Source organism: Solenopsis invicta, chromosome 9 (assembly GCF_016802725.1).
Source record: "Solenopsis invicta isolate M01_SB chromosome 9, UNIL_Sinv_3.0, whole genome shotgun sequence".
In the NCBI taxonomy this organism is placed as follows: domain Eukaryota; kingdom Metazoa; phylum Arthropoda; class Insecta; order Hymenoptera; family Formicidae; genus Solenopsis; species Solenopsis invicta.
This window is the reverse complement of record NC_052672.1, coordinates 8,067,733-8,092,228: the sequence shown is the minus strand read 5'-3', so window position 1 is coordinate 8,092,228 and position 24,496 is coordinate 8,067,733. Positions and strand designations below refer to the sequence as shown.

The window sequence follows — 24,496 nt, the reverse complement described above, 5'->3', positions numbered from 1 at the left end:
AATAATTGATTATGGTTATATAATAAAAAAAGAAAGTTAAACTTTAAAAAATAATTCAAATATAGCTAAAACATTGTTATTTTCTTTTACGGTGGACTTTTTTCTCAGGTAGATTCACTAGGATTTTCGATGTCGCGGTAGTACGATTACATCTTTGTAGTTATTGAAGAAAGTCTTCGACAACCTTTGTTTCACCCTCTTCGTAGTGCGAGAGATTTCATTATGAATATTCACATGATTTGTGCATGATGTTATGTCCAAGCATTGCTGTATGTGTATGCAAGAATATAGCTTGATTATTCTTGCTTTACAAAAAATTCGCATAGCCTATGAAAAACTCCTAAAACACAGCCTCCACAGCATCATATAAATATTCCAGATGTTCCTAAATAATAAATAAAATTAGTAATTTAAATAATAAATAAAAAGTACTTATTAATAAATAAGTACTTTTTAACCATTTATGTGTTTCTGAAGTTTCCTAATAGACTAGTATTCATAATCAAACCTTATTTGAAACTCGTCAAGTAATGTCTGAAGATAATAGTTTGTCTCTGTGATTGGTTGATGACATATTAAGATATTAGTGTTTAGGCCAGTCTTAAATATAAGAATTGACTATAAATACCAGCTCTATAATCTGTTATCTCATCGGGAAATCGATTACAATTTTGTATCGATGAAATTCTTATCAATATTTCCGTTTGCTATTATGACATTGATACATTACCAGAAAAGAAACAAAATCTCTTCTTGACCGTTTGACAGATTGCACCGCTAAATAAACATCGCATTCTTTTTCGACAACCATTCGTTCCAACAAGAAACTCAATGCTAGATAGAGACCACATCCAGTTATTCCGTCACTGAAAGATCGTTTTACTTATGAAAGTTTTGAGTAACATTGATTTGAAAACACGAATCAAATAGGTAATTGGAAAAATTGTTACAATAATTTACTTCTGATTTGATTATTTAAAAATAAAAGAATAAAAATTCAAATGAAATATAAAACAATTTATATTACTTAAAGCAAACATAAAGTTTTCCAAAATTTAAATAATTTTATACTAATAATGTGCCAATCAAACATCTTCGTGATCGAATCGAATCAAATCTTTTATAATATGCTTGAAATTAATTGAATTAAATTTGAAATTTTTATATCGAACCATATATGAATCTCTTCACAATCTTTCCAATTCGAATGTGAATCGAATTGAAGTCACATTTCCCAAATTTACATTACGTGTTGTTTTGAATATAATAATATGTTATAAATACTGTTGCAAATCTTTTTTTTTAATGAGAAAATTATTACTTTAACAAAATGTTTCACCAAGGAAATTGTGTTACACAAGAATGTTATAATAAATATCAAAAAATTTATGAATTAATAAACTATTAATAAACACCAGACACAGAATATAAAATGCAGATTTTATAAACTAATATATTAAACATTTAAAAGCAGAAAGATTTAAAATCGATTCGTTGACGATTCGAGATTATCGATTTATTCGAATCGGAAAACGAAATTGAACCGAACAAACTTTGATTTTGATTCGTATCGATTTAAATTTGCATATCTCTACGTTATACACATAAAATAATATTTTATTATTTACTGGCAAAGTGTTACAGTGGGTCCACTGACTCTCGCGATATTTTCAGCTGCTTGCCAAAACGTCACCATCGACCCAACTGGGGGCAGTGGTTGATTTCTTCCAGGTTTCCATTCCGTTAAACACATTATAGTCACATATTGTTTTCTTGGAGGTTCCTGCGACAAAGGATCATCACGTAGAGTAGGTAAAAGCAAATAGAAACTGTAAAGTTATGGTATTGATTTGATGTACCTCGGAATTATCAACGAGCAATAATTTTTGTGATGTATAATATTTTTCTTTCACGACTTCTTTCGCAGTAATATGCAAATATGGGATTGGTTTAATCTCACCGCTTGTAGGAGCGATCTTACAGCAAGCCTAAAAAAAGTTTAAAGATTGATAATCATTTTTACTTTCTAAATATAAAACAGTAAAATTTTACTGATTTGCAGTAGTTATAACTGCAAGTGTTACTTCCAGTACAATAGTAATAATTATTCAGTGTCCTACAATGACTCTAATTATGAAGAAGATACTCTTACTGACTAAAATCTGTGAAATGCATATATCACTGACTGATATAGTTATATTTATAAATATAGTATTAAAATTAGACTGTTTTTCAGTAAATAATACATTCCGATTGGCGATTTAGACAGTACGTACGAAAATATTTACGTTGATTCATTTTTTTTTATGATAACTTTAACGTACTTGACTTTGATATATTCCATAAATTTTCTCATTTATCCAGTTGATTTATTTTATCTAAATAATTGCACATAAATTCAAAAATATTAAAAAATGACCGTAATATTTGCCATAAGTTTATAATTTACTTTCTAAATCGGAACCAGTGTATTACCCACTGAAAAATAGTGAATAGTATGATTTTTAAACTCATAACTACATCAATCAATAGTATATGCACAGTCTTTCGGTGAAATACTACAATTTAGTGAGAAGAACCCGTTCTCATTTGAAATTGCTAAATGACTATTATAATTAGTTACTGATGATAATTTTAGCACTGCAGTAAAGTAAAATTTTATTGATGTAGATTTAGAGAGTATATTCTGTAAATGTAGTTTATTTTTCTTGTTTTTTATTAATATGTAAAAAATGCACGTACAGGATCCTGGAAATCTGGCGTTTGTAGCATGAGAATAAGTTCAACCTTGTATTCGGCAATCATTTGCCAGAATGTTTTAATCGTCGATTGTATGGGAAGCTGTGTAGCTAGATACTGATTCTGATGTTTTACTCCGTCTACATAAACGACGGATAGATAATCGTTGTCCTTGTCCGATGCCGGGTATTTCTTCAAATATATTGTACTGATTTTATCTGTAAAAAGATGATTAATTTATTCTAAATACGTTCAAAGATTCTAGAATATTATCTCCAAGATTGATCACTACACAAAATACTAGTTTAATTTTATGATCTGCACATCACAGAAATAGTCAAAACTTAGTATTTTAAAGGTTTATAAATTAGAATTCAATGTACGCAGAAAAACTTGAAATCAAATCTGGAAACCTGTTTTTGGCTCGATTACCCTCCGACAAAAATAAGGGATACGTACCCTGTCGCAATATTTTATCTTGCCATGCAGTGTCCTGTAATCTAAAAATTATGGAATAATAAACAACTTTTTTAACATTAGCTGAATTAGCTCGAAGATAAATATTAAAATGGAACTTCTAAGCTATACCTTTGCTGAAGAGCCGGCGATTGTTCTTTCAATTCCTTGATTCGCGTAATTAACATCTCATTACAAGGAACTGTAGTTGGAATGGAAAACAAACATTCTACTAACACCACATGCGCAAAGAGATATTGCTGCATATTAACTATGTTATTTCGTTCGCTTCTAATGGATTCCGTTACTTCAAGCACATCGATTTTCTGATGATTTTATTTGCAATTTAATTATGACTATTAAAACAATCCGTATATTAAAGTGAATATTTGATTTATTTAATCAATCCAAATGGCGTTACTACAAAAATGATTAAATGAAATTTCATTATTACCTCTTCGGCCTTTGCTCGACGGAGACAAATGTCGCACAAAATAATAATTCCCGTTTTTTCAACGCCACTACAATGAACTACCACGGATCCATCTTTTGGTGATAACGCAGACAATTTCTTTAAATATGTGACAACTGAATGTGTATTTAATGGCACGTCATAGTCAGGCCAAGCCGTGTAATGTAAATGTTCTACCTATATGATATGGATATATTATTTAATAATAGTTTTGTGTCCAGTTATTTTAAAAAATTGGTACCTTTCGAGTTTTCTCTCCATAAGTGACTTGGAATGTTCTAAAAGAGTAATCAGCAAAAATATTCTGCTTTTCATTTAATACAATAATGTCACCGTACTTCATTTTCTTGTCAATATCTGGCCAATATTGCTTGCAGTTTGTCTATAAAAATCATTAAACTTGATATTTATGTAAAAAGATAAGAATTTAATTTTATTCAAGCAAAAGAATTACCTTTTCATTTTTGACTACGTTTGTCAACATACAAATAATAAGAACGTTTTCCTGCCAAATCATATGCCAGAAATCGATGACAGTATTTGATTCGGGTTCTTTTGTCGCTATATATTGTATCTCTTCTTTATAACCCTTTTAGAATAATTAATTATCAATCAAATTAAAAAATTGTTGTTTTAACATCATATAGATGCAAAAGTATAACAATTGGTATTTCAATGCTATGATATTCTTACTAAGACTCAGAACTTACGGTGATGTATGTAGCGTTAATGTAATCGGAAGAAGTGTCATCCGTATATTTCTTTATCACCTGTTTTGTCGCCTATATTAATTTAATATTAATACGTTACTACATAAATATAAACCGTTCATGATCAAATTTCTTACGCGCAATAAGATTCTTGTGTCGATTTCTACATTTGTTGAGCGAAAATTTGCCGCTATTACATGACTGGGTAAGTTTTTTTTTTAAAACGTTTTGAGAGAATATCGCAAAATTTTGTTATCATATTGTTACATAATTATAAACTAGCATAGCCATTTAAAGTAATGAAAATAATTTTATTCTGCTCAAAATTTGAAAATTTTGTTCGTTGAAACTTGACGTCATTTAAAATCAATTGTACAATTGTAAAATTTTCCGAATATCTTTGGAAGACAATTTAATTTAATTCAACAATTAAAATGAAAGTCAAGAACTTACTTTGTATTGCTTATCCAGTAATCCTGACTGTATCGCTTGTTTGACATATTTCTCAAAATCTTCCACCTTTATCAATGATACCACTTCCGCCTCCTCTTCTTTGTCTTGCGTGGTAGGAGTTACCAACGCTTCTGGATTACTTGCTCGCACCGAAGGTATACTTTCATAATGATGCGAATTTTCCATTAATTCTGTTCCATTGTTCATTTGTTCTTCATTTTGTTGTTCTCTTTTTCTGCAAAAATTTTATGTATAATTGTAGCAGACCCAATTTGTGTCCTATCATAATTTAATTTTTACTCTCAACTGCTTAAGTTCTACATTCTTTAACAAAAGAAGGTTACGCACAAGTATAGAATTGTTCATTTTTGAAATATTATAACTCTGTAAAAAAAATTTGTACAACAAATCTTTTTAAAAATTTGCAACATAGCAAAATCAAATCCATAAAATATTGCAAAAGATAACGGACTGTGCGCAATTATTGTCATATTAATTTGACATGATACATACATAGGAACTGTTGCTGAATGCATACCGGTATCTTAAATAGTATTTTTTTAATATTTTTACTTTATATCATCAACATTTAATGACAAAAATAAAAAGTAAATTAAAAATAATTAGAATAAATAAAAATTTTACACGTTTTATTTTGTTTTGTTTTGAATAAAAAAATATCTGTAAATTTATGTTACAGTTTTCTGACGAAAATTTAATTAATTCTTAATATTTTTTTTACATAAATTGAACGGGATTCTTTCAAAATTTTTTATTGACTATATTAAAACTTAAAATTTATTGCATGCCGATGATAACATGCCGATTATCTTGTAAGCGATGCGTAATAGCAACTTATTTCTGAATATAATTTTGATTGCAAATTACTTCTACTATGTAAATATGTAAAAAAATGATATATTCTACCCATTTAAAAAATCTACGTTGATCTTCATAATTCGAAAAGGTTATGAGTAAAACGCATTTATTTACGTGCATTTTGTAGCCGACTAAGAGCCATATCAATTTTTGTTATTATACTTTCTTCAATCAGTTACGAGATATCTGCTCGGACATTTATGGACGAACACCCTGTATAACATTTTTATTTCCACCTAACATTTACTTACTTTTGACCTCATTATTTTGTACAGCTTATGCGTACATCAAACTTATAAATAAGTTTTAATCTTTTAAAGATTATTTAAACGGAAATTTTTACTTTTATTTTCCTAAGTTGATTTTCCTTCAAGGTACATCTACAATAGAAAATAAAGTGGGAAAATGGATTATGTTTGTGCGTAACTCATTTGTCAAAGAGTGTATGTAAAACGCTTACACCAGATATTAATAAACAGAAATAAGAATAATATTACTAATTTCCAAAATATATAACATAAGATATTATACCTTTGGTACAAATAGGATGCTGTTGATGCCAGGATGAAGAATAATATAATGGATACGGTAATTAGCCACGCTTTATAAAACATTGGTGAAATGTTATTGATGTGAATCGACTTTGAAAGCATAATTGACCTATTTGAATTTTGTTCGGTTATAATAACCACTATCTCATAAAAATCAGGTTTTAATGGGCAATTGATCCCATTGCCGTATGTTTTATTGTCACCAACCCTGAATACTCCTGGTGCTAACTCTTTTGTCTATCACAATCAAAAGCAAAGATATTTGATTCTGAACAATAATCATTATCTGTATAAAATTATCTAAATAATTATTTAGATCAGAGTTTTTTAAACTTATGTGACCCATCTATTAAAATGCCAAACATCCGCGACCAATCTAGCTTCAGAGATTATGAGAAAGCGAATAGAGGAATTAAATTATTTGTTTACATTATTTCACTCTTATTTTTTTAATTTTATAAATCTATTTCTTAAAAATATGTAGCATTGTGTAATGTGTGAAGAATGCATTTATTTTCTACTTCTATTGAATATTTTTAATATTATATTTATATCGACACAAATCACTCTCATGTATTATATAAGGACTTTAATATACAATTATAGTTTATTGCGAAATTCAATTTCAGTTTCTATCATAGTTGAAAAATTTTTTGCCCTTACCAAAAATCGATTCGCGACCCTACCACGGTGAGTCATGACTCATAACATTAAATCTTTGACGAAGAAACGGCTTCATCGTGGGTTGATTTGTTCTGAAACCAATAGTTTCAAATCGGACTGGAAAAAGCTTTTTTACATTGCCCATTATAATTCAACACAGATGAGAGATACGTCAAAATGGTTTCAAGCAGAAATGGAGGGAATTAAATTATCTTTCCACGGCATTTTTTGTTTTACGAAAAGATTTTATCTGCGCGACTTATCCCACTCTTACTTTTACATATATATACATGTACACATTTTTTTCTTTTCTATATATATATATATATATATATATATATATAGAGAGAGAGAGAGAGAGAGAGAGAGAGAGAGAAAGAGAATTTACAATTATTTTGTATTCTTACCGAAACTTCAGCAACTTGCCAAGCCATTTCATTTGTCTTCACGCTTGCTAGCGCTCGTAAATCTTCCGATATTTCCGAAAATTGTTCGCAAGTATAATTAGAGCCTTTTATTATGATGTACAACATACTGTCTTGAGTATCGTTTGAAACTGATGGTATATTTATTAATATTGTGGAACTCGAATCATCATTAATGACTTCTAGAATGCCATCAAAATCTATGGCTGAAGGTGTATTAATTTCCACAAATTTTGTGCTATTAGATTTATTTGCAATTGTTATAGCCTCAATATGGATCTTGTACCGTGTCGATGGGAAAAAATACAAACGTTTGCTGTATTTACGTCTGTATTGTGTCACCGGATATTTTATTGTTTCGTTCTCGAATGACTGGAAAAGCCTCAGATTTGAAGAGATTACTTGTATTTGAATGCTAAAATATTCAAGATGATCACCTGTCTTCCAGGGATGAAGCCAGTTTAGATCAATCACACTGTTATTGCTGATCGTAAAAGTATAATTCGCAGGTTCATCCGGCACTAAAATGTAAAATTTGATTATAATTTGTATCATTTTGGAAAAATATTTATATTGATACAATTTATTGTGAATATATTATAAGAAACTATTAAATAGTTATTTATTAAACACAATATAGATTGAGCATTATAATGACAATAAAGGAAAATTGTTTTTTAAAATAAGTTAATATTTATAGTAAAAAGATGTTAGTCACAACAAAAGAAAGGGAGGAAAACCTGGTAATATATAATAATATGCAACATTAACTTATTATATCAATTATGATTAATTTTGAATTTAAAAGTTCATAATATATTCAGTTTATAAATTATTTATTAAGCTTGAAATTTTACTTGTATTATGAAGCATATCGTCAGTCACGGAAACCGGAAGTCCTTTCTCAGTAACGTTCACATTGTATGCAAAAACCTATAATATATATTTTGTATTATAGTAAGTTTTACCTACCTCTCTTAATTTGTGTTGCTTATTTTACATTACATTTATTATTTACGTTTACTTGATGTATGGAAAGTATTATGAAATTTAATAGAGGAAGATCGCCGATGCTAACATACCACTTTGCTTTTGGATTATATTTTTTAAATAAACACTTTAAAAATAATAACTAATAAATGTGAATACAATCGTGTTATATCAAACGATATAAAAAAAGAGTATACGCTTGTGAGCAGAGGAATCATAGAATTCTAACGTTATAAAAGGCCATTTAATTCTAAAAAAATTACATATTAATGATAATTCGTAAATTTTACACATAATGCAGTGAGGTTTTATAAATATTTAATAAAACACATTTTATTAAAAAAAAATTTTTTATTAGTAATTTCTGTTATTTAAAAAATGACTTTAAAATAAATTCTTTACAGCTAAAAAGCATTATGCAACATTATCCACTGTAAAATTGTAAAGTCACAAGAGTGGTCTTACGCTCGTAATGCAAATGACTCACATCTAAAAAATAACTTCCTCTTATATAATATAATCCATATGCCAAATTTATACACACATTAAATTCAATTGCTTTATTTGAAATTTACACACACACACACAAACACACACATACGCACGCACGCACGCACGCACGCACGCACGCACGCACGCACGCACGCATTCAAGTCTTTCAAGCTAGACCAAATTTAAAAAATTAATATCTAACATACTTCTCAAAATTACATAAAGAGTACCAATCAATAAAAATTGCTATTGTGAAATTTAACTTTTTTAAAATGCTATGAGTATTAATAACGAAATATCATTCTAATTTCTACAATATCTAAATCGACCATAACAAAATAATTCTAACATTGTTCTTAAAATTCAACGAGAATTATACAAGATTCCATAGTATTTCACTACCTTACACATATTTTTCGACCCATGTTTTTCCTTTTTACTCACTATTGTTTAAACTACTAAAGAAAATGATGAGAATATTATAAAAATATACATTTAACAAATTTGTTTTTTACGTATTTTATATAACAGAAACAAGTCATGGATGTATGAATTATAAACTTTCATTTCTTTATTTATCTCAGTAGATTATATTTCCATCACTATTAATAAAATGTAATGTTTATTTTCAGACAATAAAAGATATTATATATAATTTATTTTTCTTCAAGCTTACATTGCCGAGAAGGGGACTTGGTTTGCAATCGTTCCTTAACCACTCATTCATCCACACCCAATACTAATCTTACGTTCTACGCCCCCCTTACCGATACTCTACCACGCGCTTACATGTCATTCCGTTTCCTATCATTCTTACATTTATATCTTATTTCCTTAATTAGACAATAAAAGATATTGTTTTAGAAGATTTACATTGGTATTAGCGGCCTTCCTCTGTTATTTTACCTGAATTGTTTTAGTAAACATAGAATAGTGTAGAATATTGTTTTGCACAATTTTACATATATAATCATCCCATAAATCACAAGTTTCATTCAATGAAACGTTAATATGTGAGCATTCTTCATATTTGTCACATAACTTAACACCATAATTACGCAATTTTCCGTTGAGAGGTGGAACTGGACTTTGCCATCTCAAATATATCAAGGCAGGAGTTTGACGAGTATCAATTTCGACAACCTCTAAATTGGTTACTTTGGGTGGAGCTGTTATTTTGATTATGTTAATAATTGTGTAAAAAAGGTTATCAATCGTGCAATAATAATACCATCAAGGTTTACCTGTCGGTGGAGTTTCAAATTCATATTTCTGATAAGCGGAAGCATTTTCTTTTTTTGAATAATCTCTTATTACGTATATCTTTGCCATATATCGTTCGGCACCATTTAATTTCTGATTTAATTTATCTAAATTGAGAAAATTGAAGGAAGTTGTTTGGATAACGTTGAAAGATTTAACAGCATCACTAATTCCGCGTATCTTTATCTTGGCTTTCATTGGTCCAGAAATTGTTGTGCAATCTTCCGGCGGCTGCCATGACAGTTTCCAATCTTGTACTTTTAACTGACTAAATACTTCTAATGGTACCTCTATAAAACGATTAATCACTGTTATTTCTAACATGTTTCTTTTAAAATATTATGTATGTATTCTAAAAAATGACAACTAGTAAAAAAAAAATGGTTTAATAGGAGTCAGCACGGTGTTTATGCAATAAATCTTAATTTGCGCAATAAATCTTAATTAAAATATAAAACATTTATATTGAAAAATCGTTTATATTTTTTGGCTCAAAATTTTGACCATTCTCAGTAAAATAGATTAGTATATTCATTAAAACTAACAGTTAGATATGATATCGTAGATTTCAGTAAAAGTAAATAATTTAGCGTATAAATATAGAAATTAAATAATAAAAACTTAATCGACACTTAAATGAAAAGTCATCGTATCAACTTATCATTTTAATTTTTTCAGAACGATGTAATCCGTTCAAGTTTTGACTAATTGTAAGTTTTATTGTTTGAAATTTCCATCACTTTTCACGGAAAGTTTTATTATTGAGACCACAGTTTATATATATTTGCGATGTGAGAGTAACTATTTGTTTAAGCTCTTTTGGTATCTCTTTATTATTTATAACAGAATATTTAGTGTATTGTTATAAATAATAACAAGCCACTTTTTCAAATTAAAACCAATCTTTTAAATTTTTTTTTATGATGAGACATTACCACTTTTGTTTCTTTCCAACTTATAATACAATGTAGCTACATTTTTCAAAATAATATTCAATATAAGAAATATGCTATAATTATGAATATAGAATCTATCGAAGAACAATTTGATGAATATAATTATTAAGTTTTCAATTTAAATATTAATTATTAACAAAGTCAGTGCTTATAATACATACATATATATGGATGAGGTTAATACCACCTTTTCCTCTACTTGCGTATAAATAACACACCGACTTCTATTAACTCAAAACTTTAAATTTTTGAAGGTATTTTTCATTTTTTCTCTTAGTTGAAATAAGGTTCTATAAATAAATTTAATATCTTATGTCCTTGACATATGAGACGTATTAATAAAAATGTTATTAGAAGTTGATAAATAACACAGAAAGCTGTTTTTAGACTTCTTTTCTGTTGTTTGAATAAAATTTATTATTTTCTATGTATTTTAGCATCCTAAATACGAATCCGGCAAGTAAATTGCTCCTTTTTTGAGACCTGTGATTTTTGAGAAAAGTAAAGGTGTCAAAAAAGATCATTATTTTTTACACTTTTAACATCACTTTTTTCAAAAACTTTACATTATGGAACAATTTGCTTGCCGGATTTGCATTCAGCGCGCAAAAATGCAAAGAGAATGATAAATTTTATTTAAACAATAAAACCACATTGCCCAGTGTAATTAATTCACTAACTAATATAATTGGCATTATTTCTATCTGTAATAATGATTCTTGTAAATAATACAATGTATGTATACCAGATTGTGTTGTGTTAAAAATTATCTCCTTGGCTGTGCTGAAATGACGTGTATTATGAGCTATAACTTGCGCGCTATAAGAAGCATATGGATGTAAATTCGCAAATGTAATTGTTTGCTCTGATGTAGAATTTGTAATGATGTGATTATCTGGTGTAAATAACTTTAAATGTTTACAACCATAATACTCCACAACCTGAAAATACAAACCATAATAAGTTGCAACATATTAAAATAAAGTGATATTATAAAGTAATATTATAAAGTAATATTATAAATCTAATATTTAAAATAGTTGAAATTATGTGCATTCGATGTTGATAATATATCACGTTATTTTGGATATTATAAAATTCTATTAAATGTAAGATAGACGAGTTTATGAAATTGAACAATTTTAATTAATTTTATTTAATAATCATACTAAAAAAAAAAGAATTAACTGATTACTTAAAAATTCTAAAATATAGATATAACAATGCGATGGATTGGTGAAATATGAACAATTCATTCATTTTTATTAAAATAATCCGACAAATTTTATTGCATGCATCTAATTCTGAATAAAAAAAAACTAAGTAGTTATATTAATTGGAAATTTGTATAGTAGATTTGATCAGCGCACATGATTGTTCAAAACAAATCAGAATTGTTGTAGGAATTATTAGATTCATAGAATAATTCTGATTAGCTTGAAATTATAATAAAATTAAAAATTATATAGGAAGAGATAGTATTGTGAACGTTAAACAACCCTTACTATCTCCGTTATAACAAATTCCAACAATTGTTTACGGAATTATTTTATTAATAAAATATTAATTATTAATAAAGTTATTTAATAAAAAAAATTGGTATCATATTATTCTCTTCTCTTCTATTGTTAAGATAAATCTCTCATTTGCGTTCCGCAATGAACCCAATGTTAGGTACTTACAATGGAATTTTTTATTATAGTATACATATATGCGAAAAATATAACTGTACAACCATCATCTAATATCTGACTCGAATGGGGCCCGCCTAACTTATTTTATTTTTTATGAACTCTATTTATCAAGATGTTAAAGTAAAAAGTAAACAAAGTGAAAATAAAATGTTTATTTCAATCACTCAGCAAAATAAAATTGTTTATATGTATAGAACATTTTTAAATAAACAAAAAGGAATTTTTTTAATGTTACATTGGTTCTTATAAAATGCTAGCATTTTTTATAAGGCCCAAATAAAAAGTAAATTAAAAATTGAAAAAATTTAAACATTTTCCAAATTACATTTAAAATAATTATTAATTACAAAAACAAAATATCTTATAGTCTATTCTACTGTTAAACATCAATTATCTGTTAATTTATTTGTGATTAATCCTTTTACTTTAAAAATTCTTGGCTATTTCAATGCAATTTTAACTTCTCAAAATCTAGTGAAATTTGTTATCCTCTATTGCAAGCCGCATATACACGTATAACAGACAAATGACAATGGCCGTGGCAATGAATATATAAGTGGGCTTTATTTAATAACTATATTATTTATAAAACGTATACCTGTTCCAAAAGATCGATATGCATTTGTCTTTTCCTATAGATTTTTTTCGTTTCTTTTTATAATTAGGATCAACTTGAATAATATTATAACATATTATAGTAAACCATAAAATAATATACAGTTATTAAACTTTTAAGCAAATTTTTATAAAAAATGGCTGATTTACCCACTACATCACAAGTTTTTTGCATATAAAACTATTTGATTGTAACAGAAATTCAATTTATTTTTATCAATATTTGTTTAACCAAACATATCTTATTAATACAGTTATGATTATTTTTCCATGTAATTTTGTCATGTACCTACAATTTTATTACCTTTAAAATTACTTCATATTTTACTATTTTTCCATTCGGTTGATAGGGAGGTCTCCAAGTTAGAGTGACTTGTGTACTAGTTGGTAACGTACTTCGAAGCTCTACTACTCTAAATGGAACTGTTGATATTTATATATAGATTATAAATAAAAAACATTTATAATCAAAGTATAATATTGTATATGTAAAGAAGCATAAGTATATTCAAACCTTTTACTCTACATACTTTTAAAATTTATTTGAACTCACCTCCTTCAAGCGTGCGAACTTCCTGAGAAAATATCTTGTGACTTTTATGAGATATGGTCACAATAAAAAGAGTGTATGACGGCAGGCTTTGTAATTTGTTATAATATGGAAAAGTTGGAACTGATTCGGAAACAATTACGTCGTTTGAATTTGCATGGAAAATATCCAGATGATACCAATTTGCTGGACATGAACTTAATTGCTGTGGTAAAAAAAAACCAAATATAAGATTGTTTTTTACACTAAAGTACACCAAAACGAATTGGATCAATGTTTCTTAGGTAATGAAAGATAAAATAATAGGTAAAAAAAGTAAAGTATTAATTTCGTTATTAAGTTTTACTATAAATTCTTAATCTTTACATTTTTGGTTTGAGTTTCACAAAAAATAATAAATAAATATGATATTTCTTACTGTACAAGTAAAAAAAGAAAAAAAAAACAAATTTTCCGATTCAACGCATTATTGGGGGCAAAGCGGATTACCAGTTTAAAAGAAATAAAATCTAAAAAAAAAAATAAAAATAATTGAATAAACTTTTGGAAAGAGCCTATTAATCCTTTTCATTCAAACTCACAGAAGTGCTTTTATATGAGACACAAAATTTCTTTGCGCACTCAGAAACTACGTGCTTCTACCATTGATACACTGAATCACACGCAATACAGAATTGTTGTCTGTTGTTTCTTCTATAGAGGAAAATAATTAGCATAATAAAATAAATCGTACAAAGTAAGAAACTCATAACTGTTTAAAATTTATGATTGTCTGATTCGCTCTTGATCCGATTTGCCTCAGTTTACCCTATATGATAAAATGTATAAATGCTATTTTACGTAAAAATTAAAAGAAAATCTAAACCAAAAATAAAACATAAAATATTTACATACATTTGGATTGATTCGCCAGTCTATTATTAAGCTGTTGCTTTCAGGTGTTACATCGAATTCTTCAATAACTACATCATTAAGCAAAAAGAATTATTATACAAAATGAGCCATTAAATTAGCTAAAAAACTAGAATTTTATTTGAATATGATAATTATTTTTACTAAAATTTTAACTTATACTCTATTTAAAATAATTCCTTTAGTAAAGATAAATTATGAGGTAACTGTTATTAGAATTATTAATGAGTTAATAACATATTATATTGTACCTAATAAAATCATTGTATAAATATAATTGATATTAACTTACAATTGCACTTAGTCTCGGCTAATTGCCAATCACTGTATAGTTTCAGACCATTAATATTTAAGCTGAAACCAACCTGATAAGTAACACCAGGCTCCATGTTCACAAAATATTCTGTTACTTGTGTCATATTTCGAAACAATTTTTTCCATTGTCGTTCATCGTATTTGTAGTGTCCCTAGAAGAAATCATAAAATGTATTTATTATTTATTATTAAATTAATCTCTTCCTTTTATTTTGTTATTGATTGGAATATATAGATATAATATTTAGAGATTTTTAAGAGTATATAGATATTTAAGGATTATCGACACAAATTTTGTATAATGACCAATAATTTAAATAATAAATCATATTATTTTAAACAGCATTAAAAATAAAAACATTAAATGTTACCTGAATGACAAAAGAATAAAGAATCGATTTTCCTTCGTATTCTTCTTTCCATGGTATAGAAGTAACTGCCCAAATAGTTGTTTCGTTTGTTGAAACTATTGTAGGTGTATTGGGTTTATCTACAACTGTAAAATAATTGATAGATTTTTACACTTTTATCTAATCGGCAACACATATTTAGTAATTTTAAATGCAGCAAGCTACGTAAAAAATTATTACTTATTTGACATAAAGATGGCAAATATATTTTTTTAGAATTGTCGCAACCATTAGTACAAATTCCCGTTGCTTTGTTACACTCTCCTTTATTTTTATATAGGCACGAGCCACATGTCTTTTTGCAGCCATGTCCATATTTGTTTGATTCACAAGCTGGAAACTCAAATTTTATATATTTAAAAGTTTCACACATAAAAGTAAAAATAATGCTATTATATTAGATAATTATTTACGTGTAGAACAGTTTTTTCCTACGAAACCCGGAGGACATGTGCAACCGTTTTCATAACAAATTTTGATTCCTTTACACTCAACGTTAGTATTTAGATCAGATTCACAGGAAATCGAACATTTTGGTCCAATTTTTCCTTGAGAACAGTTTTCGTCTGCGAAAAAAATTACATGTGCTTTGAAATAATTTTTTAACTTGTTAGTTAACATTAATGTACAACATTTTCTAATTGTATAATGTGTTTTATATATACTTGATAATAATTACCTAGATTTACATCTGGTGTGACTTCAAAAAAAGGATTCACAATAGCGTGTTTATCATAAAACAATTTTTGACACGTCTCATTCGAATAACGATCCGGTGACTTTAACCAAGGTTTACTAATAATTTTAATACTTTGCCGTAAAGTTTCTAAAAATAATAAAATACGGCTGTACATACAAATTAAATTATTTTATTAAAAAGCTTTCGTAGTTGGTTGAGGAACGTGTTTAGTACGTAATTGGTACAATATTAAGGAGATTTTGAATATAAATAATCAGAAAATAAAAACTAGATTCCCACCAATTGGAGGACATTGACGAACGTTAGCTATTGCCCACAACGGATTTAAGCTGTGATTACTGAGTTTAGGAATCAATCGAATCGTAATCCCATTATAAGCATTATATTCCGTATTGGATAATTTTTTTTTGATAGTGACAGATTGCCACATAGGTAAGCCATGATCCGCTTTTTTCGTTGAGCCTTTTACTGTTGCATTTGCTAATACTGCATCGTTCGTGGAATTACGCAACACTATTTGTGCATCGCATTCAACGCAAAGGCCAACTAATAGTTGTACACATATCACTTCATTATGAACTTGAAAAATTGGACTTGTTAAAATTGCACTTTCAATTGTCGTATGCAAAAAGTCATCTGAAACAAAAATGATTTTGAATAAAATTACTTTTTGGTTACTTCTTTATAATATTTAATGTAATGTAATGTTTAATGTTTTTGTTACTCATTTATTAATATTTAATGTAAGTTGATTTTTTGATTAACAGAAACTTATTATTAAATTGTTTGTACTTACATTCATGAAATCGCAAGTACATCTTTTTAGAGCTTCCGATGTCTATGTAATAATTATTGTTTGGGTATGATAGTTTTTCTTCGTCTGTATATGTCAAAATCTCATTAGTATTATTATAGACTTTTATCTCTTGCATTTTATCATTCCATGTAATCACAAACGTTTGCCATTGATTATGTTCTTCGTGCAGTGCTTCGTTCTGTATTAATGATTAAGTAATTTTAAATGCAGTATAAGAGATCTTACAACAATTTTTGCGAATTTTGATTTTAAAGGTTCTTTACATAAAAGGATAATGCAGTAAATGATATGAAACGTAAAGATCTTAAATTTATCTCTTCTTTCGGAATATACTTCAAATATGAGGTTTATTTGCGTTGCATTCTCTAACATACTTCTTACTCCATCGCGCTCCAATAGATTCAACTGATTACAACTAATGTTGTAATTGGTGATAAAAGTGATCCAAGTGATCCAAGTCCTCTTGGAGCATGCGACGCGAACAAACCTACTCTATCATACTAAAAAGATTCTACTATACTAAAATGAAAAATCGCTCATTTTGTATATCTATTTACCTCAAAGTATCTTGAAGATACATGACAACTGCCGTATAAAAATTTGTTCATTTTCTCTGCACACTTTTTCAAGAATATGGAATCTTTGTTAACATATCCGCTCGAAGTTTTTATTAGGATCGAATAGCAAAAATCATCTGGGAGAGAATATCTGCCTTTACGGCTGCAAATAAATATTTCCGATTCTTTGGACCGAATTGAAAAAGAAAGCTTTACGTCGGTAGTAAAATCCAATTCTGTTGTATGTATATTGTTAACTATTTCGTACTCTTTAAATTCTGAAAATTTTAATATTTATTATTTTAATATTATATGTTTCTTGAAGTTGTTATAAAAATATAATTTTGTTTGTACTATTGTAATGAATTTTAGCTGTATTCTAAAACTGTAGTAATCTATACCTATAGTTACAAAAATCTATAGTATATACGGTGTTTTAATCACTGTAGTTTTAGAGAATGTAGCCTTTATATATTGTTATGACCGGGAAGGTTTACTCGCTCACAAGCTAACTCGCGCACAAGAAATGACACAGCTGCTTTAGTTTAGTATTAGCTTTTAATTTCAAAGCGTAAAACGAAACGGGGCAAGGACATTAATGTATTCACACGTCAATCACCGATCGTCCCACATCGATTCTCTTAACCGTTCACACGCCGGAATGTCAACACCGGGTATAACAATTTGTATATCACAATTTTTTATCCAAATGCAGATTCTTACTTTCCCATCGTCGATCAAATACTGGACCCATAGGTGTTTCAAAAGAATTTGTAATGTTCCACCCGTCTTTTATCCATGACTTCAAACAATTTTCATTTGTGTTCATTTTGCAATCTAGTTCATCATTTTCGAAATTATTTATATCATGAAAATCTGAAATAATAAGTATCTTTATGATCAGTTTGCTGTTACAAATAAATGTGAGAATATTTTGTGAGTAAGTTTATTTAGTCGATAGTAAGTAAATATTAACTTTTCAATAAAAATTTTTAGGATAAGACTTCTAAAATACATATATGGTATATAAAAGAAAAAAAAAATTTTTTTGGCCTTGCAAGTACATACTCGTATTTTGATCTTGCAAGTAAGTTGTAAAAATATTTACTTTATCTTTGATGTTTGACTTACCATCAAAGGTGGATCTATCAAGCATTCTTGTACAGTTCTTTGGACAGTTTCGTTCATTCCAATCTTTGTTCCACACAAGAGCACCGCCATCATCCTCTGAGAGGCATATCATTTTTACGTTATCGGACCCAGACATTAACGGCCCACGCAATACGGTTACTTTTCCGAAAATATGTAGCACATCACTTGCGAAGATGAAGAACATTAACGTATTCAATGTTGCTTTTTTCATTGTCAATAAAAACACACGAACTGCTTCTAAGGGTAACGATTATCAGAATCAAGGTGAATAAAATAAAACAATCATTATTAGGAAATGTTACAATTAACGTTATCATCACTATTACTTTTTCATAACGGTAATGATAAAATCATGATTTGAGTAGTCATTTTTAATAAATAATTTGTTATTATTACATCTTACAGTGCCAAATTTATTAACTTTATTTTTTACGTGTCAATGTAATGCATAGTATCATGTTATTTGTATTTTTTATGTAACAAGTCATCTAATTAATTACTTTTGCAATGTATAATATGTAATGGTAATGAGTTACTTATTACAAGTGACTATTTCAAAGCTTTTACTAATTACCATTAACGTTATTACAAATTTTAACGCCGTTATAAAATATTTAGTATCAAAGAATAAATAATGATGGCTCATTACTTGTAATTTGTTACTTCCTTTCTCTGAATATAATAGAATAAATATTACATATCCTCATAATCAAATATCAGTAGTCATAATCTACTATCAAATTCGAACAGAGCCTGACGCAAAAGTCTGTCGATAACTGCAGTGTTATAGGTCATCAAATGAGATGGCATGTATTTACATAAAAACGCATATGAGGAATACGCTATCAACTTTTCGTAATGCTGATTGGTTCTCCCGCTATTCTTACTTCGTGTGCTATTGTCATTGCGGAGAGTTTGACATCTATGTGTATCAAGGGTTAATTTGTGTATCGAATAAATTTGTAATGTATATACGAATCACTCTCATGTGCGCGGAGACAACTTGCACTACACGGCTTAATAAGGAAGTAATACAGACTTATATTTTTATAGAAACGTTTCGCACTGTGTCTGTTTTCATACTATCAAGATTAGGCAACAGTAATGTTGGACCAAAACCGATGAAAAGGAAGTTTGCGGTAACAGAGTCAGATAACATGAAGTCTAATTGACTCGTAAGACATCTTTAGTCATCTAAAAGAAGTCTTTATTCAAATACATTTTTAAAAGCAATCTTAAAGACGTCTTATAAATTTTAGATTTTGTTGTTTGGGATATGTTACATTTAAATGTGTCAGGCATGTAAGGAAAAAGTAATTCAAGGATTCCCGAAGAATGGTTTGCGACAAATTTTCAATGATAGTAAAACCCAAAATTACATTTTGAACAAACTACTATTGTTAAAACCTTGTACATGAAAATGATCTTATTTTATCTAACTATTTAACTCTATTCAATTATCTGCCATCTCTCACCAGCATTGCAGCCATCGTTGACATTAACGACATTTAACGCATTAATTTTTTTGCGCTTTTCTCTGCTATTCTTTTCACTGCAAGACGATTTTAAGGAAAGTATGCAGGGCTGTAAGGATTTCATACTAATTTCAATGAATACTAATCTTATTGTTAGTTCGGTTGTTATTCAAATATTGCTCGCGAGTGGTCGTTCATCTTGTCGTCCGCTATTGAAATGCAATAATCGAAAATGTTCTGAAGTTGATTAATCGAAAACATTCTCGACATAAGAAAAAATATCAAACACAATCGTTTCAACATTGCCAATATTGCATTGATAAGCTTGCCAAAAAAAACAAAAATTTGTAAAATTTACATACACTTTATACATATATGCTTTTGTGAAATACAATATTTGTCTTCTTTGTTTACAATTTTTTTTATATAGTTAAAATTATTTTTTTAAATTTGTAAAAGCTAAAGTACTTATTTAATTATTGCTTCAAGTTTAAGTATTTCGCAAACAATTCTTATGTGAAACAGTGTATTAATAAATGTAATTGCTTTTCCTTAATTCTAATAAATTATACAATGAGTATAGACGATATCAATAATTGATTATTATTAGTTAATAAATGTTAATTTTTTAAAAATAATTCAAATATAGCTAAAACAGCTGTTTTTTTCATGATGGATTTTTTCTCAAGCAGATTTTGTTTCTTTATTATGATTTTGATGTCGCAGTAGTACGATTAAATCTCTGTAGTTGTTAATGAAAATCTTGGACGATATTTTGTTTTACTTTCTTTGCAATACGAGATATTTCATTATGGATATTTGCATGATTTGTACATGATGTTATGTCGCAGCACCGCTGTATGTGTATGCAAGAATATAGCTTGATTATTCTTGCTTTACCCAAAATTCGCATAGCCTTCGAAAAACTCCGTATATGTCACCGCGGCATCGTATAGATATTCCAGATGTTCCTAAATATTAAATAAAATTTGTAAGTACTTTTTAACCATTTATATATTTTTGAAGTTTTCTAATAGGTTAGTATTCATCGAATTTTATTTTAAAATCGTCAAGCAATGTCTAAAGATAATAATTCGTCTCTGTGATTGATTAATGATATCTTAAGATAGTATTTTTTAAGCATTAAATATAAGAATCAACTATGAATACTAGCTTTATAATCTCGTTTGTGTCACGGGAAAGATGACTACAATTTTGTATCGATAAAATTCTTATGAATATTCCCTTTTGTTTTTATGAAATTGATACATTACCAGAGAACTAACAAAATTTGTTCTTGATCGTTTGACAGCTCGCACTGCTAAATAAACGTCACATTCGTTTTCGACAGCCATTCGTTCTATCAAGAAACTCAATGCTAGATACAGACCACATCCAGTTACTCCGTCACTGAAAGAATGTTTTACTTTTTTAACGTTTTGCGTAACATTGATTTAAAAATAAGTTTAGAATCAAATAAGTAATTGAAATAATTGTTACCATAATTTACTTCTGAATTGATTATTTAAAAAATAAGAGAACTAAAACACAAGTAAAATATATAAAAATTTATATTACTTAAAACAGAGATGAAGTGTAATAGTTTTCCCATAAGTTTTAAATAATTTTATACTAATAATGTGCGACTCAATCTTTGCAATCGAATAGAATCAAATCTTTTATAATATGCTCGAAATCAAATTGAATCGAATTTGAAATTTTTATGGAGAACTATCGTATATGAATCTCTTCATATATAAATCTCTTTATAATGTCTTTAATTCGAATGTAAATCGAATTTAAGTCACATTGTATAACATTTACATTACGTTGTTTTGAATATAATAATAAGATATTTTAAATAATGTTACAAATCCTTTTTTTTTTAATGAGAAAATTACTTTGAAAAAATGTTTCAACAAGAAAATTGTATTATGCAAGAATGCTATGTTAAGTATTAGAAAGTTTATGAATTAATGAATGATTAATAAACACCAGACAAAAAATATAAATTGTAAATTTTATAAATTAATATATTAAAGATAATTTAAAATTATTTTGTCGATGATTCCAAATGATCGATTTATTTGAATCGGAAAACAAATTTGAATCGAACAAACTGTGTTTGATTTCAATTTCTATCGATTTGAATTTGAACAATTTCCACATCCCTAAATTATACATACATAATAATGGTTTATTATTTACTGGCAAAGAGTGACAGTAGGTCCATTGCCTCTTGCAATCTTCTCAGCTGCTTGCCAAAAGGTCACCATCGACCTCACTGGGGGCAATGATTGATCTTTTCCAAGTTTCCATTCCGTTAAACACATTATAGTCACATATTGTTTTCTTGGAGGTTTCTGCGACAAAAGATCATCACGTAGAGTAGGTAATGACAAATAGAAACTGCAAAATCATGGTAGTGATTTGATGTACCTCGAAATTGTCAACGAGCAACAATCTGTGATATATAATATTGTGATTATAATATTTCTCCTTCACGACTTCTTTCGCAGTAATATGCAAATATGGGGTTGGTTCAAACTCACCGCTTGTAGGAACAATCTCATAGTAAGTCTAAAAGTTCAAGTATACACAATCATATTTCCTTTCTAAATATAAATTAGTAAAATCTTATTGAATTGCAGTGTTATATAATACTTACAGATGTGATCATCATTGACTATTCAGTTTTTTTCAATGATTCCGATTAAGAAAAGGATACTGTCACGGACTGAAATCAGTGTATTATCAATGAAGAATGTATGTCACTGACTGATATAGTTATAAATATAACAGCACTGACAATAAGATCAGACTGTCTTACAGTCAATAACTCGTTGTCTCTGTTTTAGAGAGTACATAAAAATATTTATGTTGAGTAATCTTTTTTATGACTTTGACATACTTTATACTGTTTGATGTATTCAATAAATTGTCTCAATTATGTGACTGATTTATTTTATCTAAATAATTGCGTATAAATTGAGCTATATATAATATATAATAAGCTATATATAATAAAATAAACAAAATATTCGCCATAAGTGTATAATATACTTAAATCGGAATTAGTTTATTATTTATTAAAGATAGTTAATAGTTTGATTTTTAGACTCATAACTATATTAATCAGTAATATTTGCGCTGTATTTCGGTGACAATATACTATTATTCAGTGAGAAAACTCCTTTCTTAATTGGAATCACTGAAAGACAATGATGACAATTATAGCACTGCAATTTAATAAGATTTCATTGATTTAGATTTAAAGGATACAATCTGCAAATGCATTCTATTTTTTACGTTTTGAATTAATATGTAAAAGATACACGTACAGGATCTTTCAAATCTGACGGCTGTAGCATGAGAATAAGTTCAACTTTGTATTCGGCAATCATTCGCCAGAATGTTTCGATCGTTGATTGTATGGGAAGCTGTGTAGCTAGATACTGATTCTGAAGTTTTACTCCGTCTACATAAACGGCGGGTAGATAATCACTCTGCCCGTCCGATATCGGATATTTCTTCAAATATACTCTACTCACTTTATCTGTAAAAAAACGATTAATTTATTCTAAATACTACTGTGTCCAAAAAGTAAGGTGACATTGCATTTATTTCGAAAATTCTTTATTTATTCTTGCAAATCAATTTCGTCCCCTTCAAAGTAATCCCCCCCCTGATATAATACACTTATTCCAACGGATTTTCCAATCTTCGAAACAGTTGTAATAATCGATTTCAGGAATGGCCTTTAGCTCCTTCTTCGCAGCGGCTTGAATCTCTTCTATCGACTCGAAACGGTGTCCCCGGAGCGGCCGCTTGAGTTTGCTGAATAGCCAGAAGTCGCATGGAGCCAAATCAGGTGAATACGGTGGTTGTGGAACGATATTAGTCGAGTTTTTGGTTAAAAAATCACGAATAATCAGCGCAGTGTGTGACGGTGCATTATCGTGGTGCAAAAACCAAGTGTTGTTTCGCCACAATTCCGGCCTCTTCTGTCGGATAGCGTTACGCAAACGACGCATAACGTTCAAATAATATTCCTTATTGACTGTTTGACCCGGCGGAAGGAACTCGTAATGCACAACACCACGATAATCGAAAAAAACAGTCAGCATAACCTTGATTTTTGAGCGACTTTGACGTGGTTTTTTCGGTCTCGGCTCACCTTTGGCACGATATTCACTCGATTGGTCGGTTGTTTCAGGATCGTAAGCGTAGATCCAAGTCTCATCTCCAGT

At 28.5% G+C, this 24,496-nt stretch overlaps 2 protein-coding genes across 7 annotated transcripts in view; both read right to left on the bottom strand.

Moving 5' to 3' along the window:
• Positions 1-19,993, bottom strand: LOC105198973 (receptor-type tyrosine-protein phosphatase F). Its single transcript, XM_039453465.1, has 31 exons — positions 18,751-19,993; positions 18,343-18,495; positions 17,620-17,897; positions 17,042-17,240; positions 16,525-16,881; positions 16,225-16,371; positions 15,959-16,111; positions 15,726-15,878; positions 15,507-15,631; positions 15,113-15,287; positions 14,803-14,870; positions 13,912-14,113; positions 13,663-13,781; positions 11,795-11,990; positions 10,075-10,383; positions 9,737-9,999; positions 8,206-8,281; positions 7,331-7,869; positions 6,241-6,497; positions 4,831-5,065; positions 4,378-4,449; positions 4,122-4,256; positions 3,909-4,049; positions 3,650-3,844; positions 3,328-3,521; positions 3,199-3,239; positions 2,743-2,957; positions 1,860-1,988; positions 1,629-1,783; positions 731-866; positions 1-385 (listed from the first exon to the last, which is right to left on the bottom strand). The coding sequence occupies exons 1-31, from the start codon at positions 18,980-18,982 to the stop codon at positions 341-343; spliced, it is 5,694 nt and encodes a 1,897-aa protein (XP_039309399.1). The 5' UTR covers positions 18,983-19,993; the 3' UTR covers positions 1-340.
• Positions 19,994-20,106: 113 nt separating this feature from the next.
• The window catches only part of LOC105194038 (receptor-type tyrosine-protein phosphatase mu), a 34,289-nt gene continuing 29,899 nt past the window's right edge, over positions 20,107-24,496 (bottom strand). For 5 of the 6 annotated variants that reach the window (XM_039453461.1, XM_026138173.2, XM_039453459.1 and 2 more), the window contains 5 exons: positions 23,588-23,802; positions 22,686-22,826; positions 22,455-22,609; positions 21,521-21,656; positions 20,107-21,217 (listed from right to left, as the gene is read on the bottom strand). In XM_039453461.1, the coding sequence (XP_039309395.1) occupies positions 21,143-21,217; positions 21,521-21,656; positions 22,455-22,609; positions 22,686-22,826; positions 23,588-23,802 (722 nt within the window). In that variant the 3' untranslated portion in view covers positions 20,107-21,142. Of the gene's footprint in view, positions 21,218-21,520; positions 21,657-22,432; positions 22,610-22,685; positions 22,827-23,587; positions 23,803-24,496 lie in introns of those variants that run through there. The other variant, XM_039453462.1, reaches the window with a different exon arrangement.